At 43.6% G+C, this 12,299-nt stretch overlaps 1 protein-coding gene across 1 annotated transcript; it reads left to right on the top strand.

Moving 5' to 3' along the window:
• The first annotated feature begins 4,868 nt into the window (after positions 1 to 4,868).
• LOC134094340 (involucrin-like) lies at positions 4,869 to 12,044 on the top strand. Its single transcript, XM_062547836.1, has 12 exons — positions 4,869 to 4,923; positions 5,626 to 5,929; positions 6,462 to 6,632; positions 7,091 to 7,150; positions 7,452 to 7,511; positions 8,148 to 8,207; positions 8,552 to 8,611; positions 8,905 to 8,964; positions 9,260 to 9,319; positions 10,527 to 10,965; positions 11,225 to 11,258; positions 11,518 to 12,044. Exons 1-12 carry the CDS (start codon positions 4,869 to 4,871, stop codon positions 12,042 to 12,044), a joined length of 1,890 nt encoding a protein of 629 aa, XP_062403820.1.
• Positions 12,045 to 12,299: the final 255 nt, after the last annotated feature.

Genomic DNA, 12,299 nt, shown 5'->3' with positions numbered 1-12,299 from the left:
AACCAATATAATTGTCTTGTTGTTGAGACATCAACATTGTATACAGGATATTGCTGTTATTCGCATAATTATCCTTTTTAATATTATAACAGCCAAGAAAACCCCCCTGCAACCCATTGATGAGGACCAAAACTCCCTTGATAGGTGGGTCCTTGGTTAAATCTGCAAGATGTCTGTAAATTATATACAAGAGAATACAACATAACTATCTCCGGTGTTCTGCATCTGTCATTCATTTGTGCTCCTAGCAATGCCCAAAATGGGGTGCTGACCTGGCTGTCCAATGGCTTCGTCAGCGCTCTGCCCCAACCAGCCGGGAGTCTTCATCTCACCAACGCTGATGCCAAGGTACTCCCTCGTCACTCAATAACACTGACTGGACCACACTATGGGTCATTTATGCGATCTAATAACCAGTTTCTTTATTGTCTGTTTCGACCTCTCAGTCAATTGCTTCAGAGGATGATGCAAGGTAATGAAGGCTGAGATTTGACTGAGAACAACAATAGCTGTATAAGCCACAATACCTGGGTATATGAATGTCTTTTGTGCATGCAGACAAGGTGTGATTGGCTGGATCTCCCAGGGACTGGGGAAAGTCGTGCCACAGCCAGATGACAAGTACAAGGAGGACAACAAAACTGACGATGTGACAGAGGTGAGAGCTCGTCATTATCTTATCAGCTCTATCAGACAGCAGTCTGATATGTTAAGCAATATATATGGTGTTAGATGTTTCTTGCACATAAAATTATATGATATAATGAAAGATATGGGACCAAAGGCATTATCTGCTTTGCTTTGCTTGGTTATGTACCGATTCTGTGTACATTGGAGTCCCTGCCAGCCCATCTTTCAGTAAAATATGCAGTCTGTGTCAGTAAGACAGATGCCTTGTTTAAGATTTATGATGTCTGGAAGGTTGTGGAGAATCATGCCAAAGGTTCCTCTGTTTGCTCACACTTCCATTCTTTCATCTTATACTTTTGGTGACTTCACTGTATTTTCACACTACATCTAATTGCTGGTGTGGAAGTCTTATAAAAAAAATATATATAAATATAGCCTAACTTCATTCTCAGTGAAATTTCACCCAACTCAAAGGTTCAAAAGAATAATGTAGGTTTCAAAGGTTTAGTGATAATGTTGCAATGTATTGGTGAATGACGTCAGTGTATGAAATATGAGTATGGCAGCTACAAGTTGAGGGCACAACATACTGTAAGCCCATTGGGATTCCAGTAGGCGGAGCATGGCAGGACAAGTTCAAACACTGGTGATGTGTCTCATATGACTTCAGTATTTCATCTGTTGCCTTTCCCTATAAATTTTGGCACCATCTGGTGATGGGGGTGAGGAAATGCATTGCTCTTTCTGACGTTCATCCAGTTGGGGTGGTGGAGGCAATGTTGGGAATGTTTTGCCAGTGGTTTGAGATTAGAGATTAATTTGTGCAATCATTACATGAGATAAATATAATTGGATGGATGGATATATATCTATTTTAATCAACCAGAATAAAACTAACAAGACCAGTCCCTGAGAATTTCAGCAGAGATCTCAATTTAGAATTGAGGCTTAAATCCACAGCAAATCATCATTAGGAATTAGTTCAGTAAATGATGTCTAGCAGATGAATTGTTCTTTAATCTAACATATTGCATATCACCATTCCTCCAGGTCTATGATGCAAAAGACCTTCCAGGTATGTAATTACTGACATTGTCGTTCAATGCATGTGTGTTTGTTTTATCAAAGATCCTCCGCTTTAACCCTCTCTGGTTTTATTATAAGTAAAATGGCGTGTTCATTGTGTTCTCAGCCATACCAGTACAACGGTAAGAGTAAACGCCTTGTCTTTTCTTTTTCTAGATGCTGAGCCACTGCCACACATACCAGTTGTGGAACTTTTTTCTGAAGACGAATCTGAAGTTGACAGCATCCCAATTCAGTTCCCTCCCAAGTAAGTAAAATGATGAGCAGACTCAGCACTCTAGGCCACCTCAAATCCAAAGGATGGGTTATTCACAAGTATCACCAACATCCCAATGTAGGACGATCCTATGGTTCTGTGAGCAAACAATCATGACTCCCTTTTTCATGCTTCTTGGTTCATTTCTATGGCCTGTTTCTGACCTATTTTCACTATTATACCAATGTTCTATATTTGAAGCAAATGTCTACATGATGTGTGTGTCTCTTTGGCTGGATAGAGTGATTGACTGGTTAAAGAACAGTGTTGAGAATGCCATACCTCAGCATCGGCCTGGCTTCTCGGAGCCTTCCTCAAGAAGGACAACACCATGTTCTGAAAAAGGTACAGCGGCAGACTCACACCTGCTGGCTTACAGGCTATTCTCCACTCCACAAGGCCTTGGCTTTATTTGGGGAGGTAATGGAGGTCTTTTTGTGAGTGGACCTATTTGTGTTAGCTGTACTGCTGTTAGTCAGTGGTCTCGCTGTGAGTGTGCTCAGGTGTTGGTGACGAGTGTCCATAAAAGTGTTTCATGTGCCCGTAGTTTACTCACCGCCTCCAGAGTCCATCACCAGTGCGAATGATGAGGAATCCAGAAACAAGTGAGTGTGATTTCATAGGCCTGCGTGTACCTATCTCTGTGAGTGTGATTTCACAGGCCTGTGTGTACCTATCTCTGTGAGTGTGAATTCATAGGCCTGTGTGTACCTATCTCTGTGAGTGTGAATTCATAGGCCTGTGTGTACATGCTATACTGTATCTCTGTGAGTGTGTGTACTCCTCATGAAGGAAATATATATTTAATAATTTTTTTGTTTTTATCTGTTTTATTTTGCATTATATTTTTGTAGCACTTTGAGATTGCCATAATATGCAGTGCAATACAAATCAAATGTATTGTTGTTATTCTTAAGGACATGTTGTGAGCCCAAATGTGTTTGTTGTGCAGGGTGGTCAGCTGGCTTATGCAGGGTCTGGGCCGTGTATTACCCCAGCCAGCGCTGAAAGGCGGAGTAAGTGTATCAATGATGGCGAAGACAAACATTTTACGAGTTTCATCCTTGAGTATTGTACAATCCAACTGATTCTCTGTCTTTTTTTTTTTCTTCTCCAGGAGAATGGTGACGTTGTGGTTCAAAATGGTAAGTAAACTTTTCCTCATCACAAGTTCTCTCACGCAGCATAACTGTAATTCTTTTCAGTCTAATTGAATCTGAGAGAGAGATAATTCTGTAGAGATCAGATCACTGCGTGAAAACAATGAGCCATAATCAGCATATAGGGTTACTGCAGGCTTTTCTGCCTCATCTCTCAGTAGTTGTCATGAGACGCTCGCGGTGTTGGTTCGTCAGACTTTAACTCCGTCCATCTCCTTCTGTTTCAGGGGGGAGCGCTCTGAGAGCCCCTTAAACAAAAGGAGAAAGAAGACTGAGGAACTGTCTGTACACACCACACAAGCTTGCTCACAGAGCCACTTACATCCCTTACGTTACCACCACCGTGCTTTTACAGCAGCATACCACAACAAAAGACAGTTTTGCACATTTATTATGTTTAAGATGTTCCAGCTCGAAGGAGCGATCAGGCAGCTTTACACTGACATTGGTGTTCTTAAAATGTACTTTATTGTATGGAGAAAATATTTATTTTTTCATGAGTTTGATATACTGTGAAATGTGAAATGTGACAGTGGCTGTCAGAACTGTTGTTATTATGTAGTTTTACGGCGTGGAGTAAAATGGGTTGTTTTCACAGCAGTGATCAATATTGTAGACAAGTTAAACTCAATGAACTACTGGTAGTTGCACACTATGTGGTATTGTGTTTATTGCAGTACATCATTTCAACAATGTAAATGTGAGAATAAAGAGATCTCTGAACAGGACAATAACAACCAAAGAATGTGGCACAAATCACAGACAATTTGATATATTATCGAAATGTCGGTAATACCGAGGCACCGGCTATACCCATTTGGATTTGATTTGATTTGATTTGATGCCCATATTTGACACTTGAAACATTGCTGAATTATTTGTGATGTTGGGTCCCATTCTTTGGAATACTGGACGAGATCAAATTGGGCTCTAAGTACAAAATGATCTCCACTCCCCTGTTATTAATCTGGTGCCTTGGAACTCTGAGGCCCATATCGGCACACGCAATAAACTCACTTGAAACGTTAACTGCAGTTTGCACAAGCTTTGTTGTTACAAGCGTATACAATGCAGTGAATGTGCTGTGGGTGTAATGATTAGATTTACATAGTGTCATGCATGCAATATTTTTGGCACTATGTATAATGTATACAATAAACTGATGAACTAAGTCATGTTGTGTTGTACATTGAGATATTTGGCAGATTGTTTTAGATATTAAACTGACAAAGTCTTGAAGGCAGCATGTAATTTAATAGTATAGACTAAGAATGCAATGAATAAAACGATGAGAGCAATATGAAAGTCAGCAGAAGTTAACAAAAATGTTAGACTGGCTTATGCCGAAATAGAGGAATTACAACCCTGTTTTCCAAAGTTGTAAATATAGTGAAGTAAAGTAAATAAAAATAAAAAGTAAAACTGAATTTGCAAATCAACTAAACCTTGTGTTTAATTGGGAATAGTGCAAAGAAAACATATCAGTTGTTACCAAATTTCTTTTATTTTTCTTGGAAAATATATGTTTATTTTGAATTTGAATTTGAAAGATGCTGAGCAATGTGGGGTCTTCTTAATTGTGTTTTTCGCTCCAAGATGAATCCAATTTGACAGGTTTGGACTGCAGACAGGCCATTTTAGCACCTCAGAGTTTGGCATTGATTTTCTTGAAATATTCAAGGTCTTCTCTGATAAACCTGTACATATTATTCAGCATTAACTGTGCCTTTCCAGATATGCACACTGCCCCATCCATAGGATCATGTCTAAATATAGTTTCGTCCTTACACGGTAGAGTTTTAACCAGCATGTGTGGATGCAGCATCAAATTGTGTGCATATGGCTGCACACTGGAATGCTCTATCTAGACCCAATCCTGGTTCCAGTTAATCTCATTAGTAGCAAAATGTTCCTCTTTGTTTTATTTAGTAATTACACAACTTTTCCAGTCTTCTCCAACATGTCCCAACTTTTTTGAGATGTGTTACTGACCTCAAATTCAAAATGAACATATATTTGTAATGACATGATGAAATATGACAGTCTCATCATCATGTTGTCAATGTCCTTTATGCCACTAAATATGTTTTTAAGAGATTTGCAGATCTGTTTTTCATCTACATTTCATACAGTGTCTCAAATGATGCATTGGGATAGGAAGAGAGATTACAGGACTGTAACCACACTGTAATACAGTGACAGCTATTGATTTAGTGGCGAAAGGAGTTTATACTCAAGTACAAACACATCAGAGCAAGCGAGAGAGAGAGAGAGAGAGAGAGAGAGAGAGAGAGAGCGAGAGCGAGCTGAACTCATATTCTTATTTGAAAATGACCACAACTTTATGGGGAAGTGGGGGAAAAAACTAAACAATTTACATTCTTTGAAAGGTCCCAAGGTCAAACACCCCACTGGTCCAGAGACCAGGAACTCCAAAAATGAGTATAGCCATTGTGTGAGTCGTGTAATATGAATATCAGTATTGACATGCAGGACTCTCCACAGCTTGGAGCCCTCCAGTACCTGAGGAAGCTCCAAAGGCTCAACGTCAGAAGGAGGAGACCGTCCAGCCTGCCCCCAGAGTCCCCTCAACTCAGGCAGTAAAAGCAGCGCGCTCTGCTCAGGCGGACGCAGAGGGCCAGTCCACGCAGCCGGGACAGTCCAGCGTCCTGGACGTGCCTGACCCTGACCCTGTGCAGATGGAGGATGCCGAGACGCAGACAGGGAGATGGACGCCCTTCATAGAGACCATCAAGAAGGAGGCCGAACACGCAGCCATCAGCTCGATGGAGGAACGGTTAGAGACGAACAACACTGTTCTATCCGTCCTGATCATTGTGAATAGTCCACATGGAATTTTACAGATTATCATTGACATTAAATGTATAAATCAACTTCTGAATAAACACAAGTGCTATTCAATTCATATGTGACTTCTCTTGTCACAATGGATGCCAAAATCTGCCAAAGCAATACACCGTATGAGCCTTTGAATTTTGAAAAATATAACTTTTCCCGGTATTGTATATGGTGGATAACACATACTTACCAAGTAGATCCAATTCAATCATATATATATGGGAAAAGTCTATAAAAACATAAGAATCAGACTTGTCCTGTACAATACCTCTGTGTGTATTTTGCATATACATTTCCGACTAAAATGGCATAATTTGCTTCAACATGGTAAGGTAAGTCTTGTTTTGGTTATTGGAATGGTTTTTATATAACATGAAAAAGGGTGTTTCCTGTGACCAACTGGGCCAGCGTGGTGTTTGGGACAGTAAAGGAAGCACGTGACCTGATTTATGTTCTCCGTGTCCACCCAGCCTGCGCTTGGAGCGTCTGGAGACCGCACGGCTGGCCGAGGAGGTGGCTCGGCAGGCCGCTGAGATGACCATCAGGCAACTGGCCGAGGAGAAAGGGATGAGTCTGGCCATGCCAACACAAACCCAACTGGAGGATCTGGAGGAGGAACTGGAGGAGGAACTGGAGCCAGAGTAAGTGGGGCTCTCCGACATCTCCCCGCCAAACTAAGCTCACAACGCATAAACACACACACACACACACACACACACACACACACACACACACACACACCACACACACACCACACACACACACACACACACACACACACACACACACACACACACACACACACACACACACACACACACACACACACACACACACACACACACACACACACACACACACACACACACACACACACACACACCACACACACACATAAATCAAACCAGCAACTACTGTCCAGGTATTTGCTTTTGGATGCATTTGTCAAATGTAGTTGTGGGATGTGCAGCATCTGTCTGATGTAGTTGTGGGATGTGCAGCATCTGTCTGATGTAGTTGTGGGATGTGCAGCATCTGTCTGATGTAGTTGTGGGCTGCCTGCTGTCTCTCAGCCGTGTTCCTGTCACGCTCTGCACAGGTTACAGGTGCTGCAGCTGGAGGAGAGTGAGGGGGCAACCTCACAGAGTCTAATAACAGAGTAAGACTCAACATGAAACTGATGCCAGTTTTATCATATGAGTGCACTATTCTCATATGATCTACCTACTGTAGGATACAGTAAATGTTCTGTTCTAGCTCTCTTCTTATTTGGAAATGAATGGTTCAAACTTTAGTGAGCATTCTTAAGATGGATGAGATTGGTTGTCTTTTAGTGTTGAGTTGGCAATGAGACAGACCAGGGCGGTATGCATTGCTAGACATATAAATGCAGATCAAATCTCAGATGTCAAGATGAGCTGCTGATTATATTTGCCGTGTTCCTGTCACGCTCTGTGCAGGTTACAGGTGCTGCAGCTGGAGGAGAGTGAGAGGGCAACCTCACAGAGTCTAATAACAGAGTAAGACTCAACATGAAACTGATGCCAGTTTTATCATATGAGTGCACTATTCCCATATGATACTCTATCCATGATGAATGGTTCTACTCTACAATCACTTAAAGGTGCTCTAAGCAATGTTCCGCGGTTTCTACTGTAAGCTAAAACATTGTGTCACATACAGCAAACATCTCCTCACCATCCGCTAGCTGCCTGTCCTCTCAATACACGGTAAATAAAGTGTGGTCTCTGTGGACAGCCCAGGCTCCAAAAACGGCAACAAAAACAACCTGGTCCAGCCTGGACCATGAACATTAAAAACTGTTCCAGCCAATCACCGACGAGATGCGCGTTCAGGAGAGTTTCAGTTGCACAGGAGGGAGGGGCGAACTACTGTAGCTTTCTCTTTTGTTTGAACGTCAACAGAAGTGTCGTCACCCAACATCGCTTAGAGTACCTTTAAGAGCTTTACTTTTAGAATGATGAGCTTAAGAGAAGGCTGGTTGGGGCTCCTGAATTTGTATGCACAGTTTTGGGACATCCTGACATATAGGTTAGGATAGATGTTTGAAAAATGACTGTACAGCAACTGGACATATCCAGTTTTCTGTGTAGAAACATGTTCACACCTTCCTTCATGTACCACGCTCTGCACAGGTTACAGGTGCTGCAGCTGGAGGAGAGTGAGGGGGCAACCTCACAGAGTCTAATAACAGAGTAAGACTCAACATGAAACTGATGCCAGTTTTATCATATGAGTGCACTATTCCCATATGATACTCTCCCCACTCACTATAGGATACATGTACTGTTCTAGCTCACTTCTTATTGGGAAATGTATAGGCATCATAACAACAGACCAAAAGGTCTTCATTGTTACTTTAGTGAGCATTCTTAAAACTTATGAGATTGGTTGTCTTTTAGTAATGCGTTGGTCAAGAGAAAGACTAGGGCACTACAGTATGTATTGCTAGACATATACAGTAAATGCAGATCAAAGTCTCAGATGTCAAGATGAGCTGCTGATTATATTTGCCGTGTTCCTGTCACGCTCTGTACAGGTTACAGGTGCTGCAGCTGGAGGAGAGTGAGAGGGCAACCTCACAGAGTCTAATAACAGAGTAAGACTCAACATGAAACTGTTTTATCATATGAGTGCACTATTCTCATATGATACTCTCCCCACTATAGGATAAATGTACTGTTCTAGCTCTCTTCTTATTTGGAAGTTTAAAGGTTTAAACTTTAGTGAGCATTCTTAAAACATATGAGATTGGTTGTCTTTTAGTGTTGAGTTGGCTAAGAAACAGACCAGGCCGGTATACATTGCTAGACATTTAAATCCAGATCAAATCTCAGATGTCAAGATGAGCTGCTGTTTATATTTGCCGTGTTCCTGTCACGCTCTGCACAGGTTACAGGTGCTGCAGCTGGAGGAGAGTGAGGGGGCAACCTCACAGAGTCTAATAACAGAGTAAGACTCGACATGAAACTGATGCCAGTTTTATCATATGAGTGCACTATTCTCATATGATACTCTGCTCATGATGAATGGTTCTCCTCCACAATCACTTAAGAGCTTTACCTGTGCAATGTTGAGATTAAGACAAGGCTTGTCAAGGCTCCTGGATTAGGCACAGGCTCAGGAAATGTATTAGGATGCTTTTAGACAAATAGCACAGCAGCAAATGGACTACGGGGCTGTCCTGGCCTCGCTGCACATAGAGCGCTGGAACCGTTCCCTCATGTCCCTGTCCTGCTCTACACAGGTTACAGGTCCTGCAGCAGGAGGAGAGTGAGGTGGAGTTCACAGAGAATGTTATCACAGAGTAAGACTCCATTACTGTCTGTGCCACTGGTTGGTTAGCTGCCCATATTAAAGAGATCCAGGGTTGTTCTCAAACATAAGTGTATCATCTGGATGGTTTGAATACATTTTGCAGTCAATCAAAGTATCTTTTTAAAAAATATTTACACTATGGTGTAATTCAAATAATCTTTAATATGGGTGATCCTAATTTCACTAGCTGTGTAATGATTCTATTCTTTTTTTTAAAAAAAATTCCATTCATCTTTCATGATGAATGTATTACTAGTGTTTTACTGTTTGTACTTCCATTCAGTGTGTGTTTCAAATAGCCATTAAAGCTACAGAATACAGTTACCAGTTAATCAAGGGAGAGGCATCCAATCATCTAGTTCTTTTAATAATTGTCATGAAGAATCAATCCATGAGCTTTGTCTGGCTTTTGAGCCCATGCCAAACAACTGTAGCTTTAATGGTAGGTTGTCATTGTGTTTCACCCTGCTGCTATTTCACTGGACGGGAACAGTAGGCTAATTGTTTTAATTACCGAATTCAAATGAAAAAACGGGGCTGAACCACTCCCCACTGCTTACTCATAGTGGACTGCAGTCAGAGTGAACCCAGAGCTTGGGGTGGGGGTGAGTGGTTAGGATGCTTCAAATAATCATCATGAATTTAAAACAGCACACAAACAAACAGATGTTTGAACAAACTGATTAAACATAAAATCATGACTGAATTGTGTCCTTGGACTCAACCGTAGCAAACCACAAGCTCTCTCCTGAATCACGTTAAGCTTGTAGCCATGAGAGATTCATAGCCCCTAATTAATTTTGCAGCCATGGCAACATGTTACTCATCATAGCAACTGCATCACCATCATAGTTACCGCGGATTCCCTCTTGACCGTTGCCTTAGTTACTAATCGTGCCTCAGGTCGTATTTGTCTGGTTTGGCTGTTGAAGGAAGGTGCAGGTAAGATCCTGTGAGTATTTTGCTATTTGGTTGTCTACTATTTTCAATTAATAGCTTGCCAGTTTGTTCAAATAATGCACAATGTCATGTACAACATAGCATTTTAAAAGATTGCTAGTTCTGTTATTCACATTTCTGTATGTGTTCTGAATTCAGTTTTGTAAGTTCTCCTTCAGGCTCCTCCTGTTGCTCTTCCTTTATCCAATGAGGATTTCATGTTTATGAGGGTCATGGTTGCACTCCTTTTCCTGCAGGCGCCAGGAAGTGTGCTACGTTGAAGCATTTCAACAAGTAGAAGAGGAGCTAGAGGAAGTGATAGAACTTCCACCTGAACCGAAGCCGTCCGCAGAGGAGGCCGAGGAGGCTCCCTCACGCAGTGGCCAGGCCTCCCCTCAGCAGGAGCAGCCAGAGCCAGAGGAGGAGCAGCCAGAGGAGGAGCAGCCAGAGAAGGAGGAGGAGCCTTTGCCTCAGACACAGGAAGTCCCCTCACCTGTCAGAGTCGCGTCTCCTGTGCGGTCCCCGTCGGCTGAGCAGGAGCCTGCCCCAGAGCAGGAGAAGAGTGCTGAGCCAGAGCAGGCGGCCCCAGAGGCTGAGCCCGTCCCAGAGCAGCCGCAGGCAGCACCAGAGCCCGCTCCAGTCACAGAGCAGCCGCAGGCAGCAGCGGCCACCTCCTCTCCTCAGACCACCACTCAGGTAGGACAGACACAGCCCACCTCAGAACAAGTGCAGCTCACTGTCACTGCTACAGTATATTGGTTCTCTTCCACCCACTGGCTTTGCATCTCCTCAGCTATAGTCGGATCACATGAACTGTTGTTGGCCTGTGATTTATTTATTTTTGAATAAGACATACTGTACTTTTTATTCAGATGCCCATTTTGTGGTCCATGCTATGAGCTCCTGACCCTGCTGATCTTATTCATGTGTGTTTGTAATGTGTGTTTCTGTGCAGGAGGCCGCACCTGCAGCAGAGGAGGAGGCTGGAGGTGAGGACTTATGTCATTACAGAGGGCGTGGCAAAGCCCACAGGGTTCAGAGAGTAAATGTTATGATGACTTTGACACTTTGAATATGCAGTGATGTGAAATGATTAAATGTATGCAGTAATGTCACACATTCTCTAAAATGGTGCCCTGGGTGTTGATGTGGTGTGCTGCAGTGTGACTGCCTCTACTGTAGTGTGTGTCGAGAGCTCAGATGACCTTCCCATGATGGCCTCTTGACTCCCCCGCGCTCTTCTTTCAGTTTCCGTGCGCTGTGACACGCTGAGGAGCTGTCTTGTGCACGTCCCTTACGGGCCGGAGTGTCTGAGCAGAGTGGAGCAGCTGATGCAGGAGAACGACATCGCCCCTCCGACGCTGCCCCGCGTCCCCGGCTCACTGGCTGAGCTGCAGCAGGAGTTCACCAAGCAGTTCCCTGGAGCCCAGCAGCTCTCGCATGAGCTCTCAGAGCTGCCCCAGAACCTGTCCCACCAGTTCTCCCAGCTCCAGCAGCTGCCCCAGCAGTGCTCCCAGCAGGTCTCTCAGACCGCTCAACGGGTCACTCAACGGGTCACTCAGCTGACCCAACAGGTGTCCAGCCTGCCTCAGCAGATATCTAGTTTACCACAGCAGATCAGTGTGCCGACAGAGCTGACCAGCATATCCCAGCAAATCTCCAGCCTGCCCCAGCAGTTGTCCAATCTACCGGCACACGCCTCCTCCTTGTCACAACGTGCCCAACAATACTACTCGAACGTGGCCAATCGCCTGAACAGCCTTAAGCCCCAGTAGGATGCCTAAACAGCAGCAGCAGCAGCAGCAGCAGACGCGAGATGTGGAGCTGGACAGGCTTGTCCGCCAGTCCCCCCTCCACCACCCACGCACCCCCTCCCCCTCATCCCCCAGTAGTGCCCTTGAGTTGCCCAACGTCCCTTCCTACCATCGGTTACCCCCTCTTGCCCTCCCCAGGCAGCTATCCGGAGTGTCCAACCCTGCCTTCCATATTGAAGATGACATTACCTCAGCGCGCCATTCAGGTGAGTTAAA

The sequence above is a fragment of the Sardina pilchardus genome, chromosome 10 (assembly GCF_963854185.1).
Source record: "Sardina pilchardus chromosome 10, fSarPil1.1, whole genome shotgun sequence".
Classification (NCBI taxonomy): domain Eukaryota; kingdom Metazoa; phylum Chordata; class Actinopteri; order Clupeiformes; family Clupeidae; genus Sardina; species Sardina pilchardus.
Note: the sequence above shows the minus strand (reverse complement) of the source record. Positions and strands in the feature narration are given on the sequence as shown.

Excerpts from the sequence above, each read along its gene's own strand:
- LOC134094340 (XM_062547836.1), top strand. The coding sequence starts at position 4,869 with ATGCACACTGCCCCATCCATAGGATCATGTCTAAATATAGTTTCGTCC. Across the intron at positions 9,320-10,526 it reads ACAGAGAATGTTATCACAGA|GCGCCAGGAAGTGTGCTACG; the intron begins GTAAGACTCCAT and ends CTTTTCCTGCAG. Across the intron at positions 11,259-11,517 it reads AGCAGAGGAGGAGGCTGGAG|TTTCCGTGCGCTGTGACACG; the intron begins GTGAGGACTTAT and ends CTCTTCTTTCAG.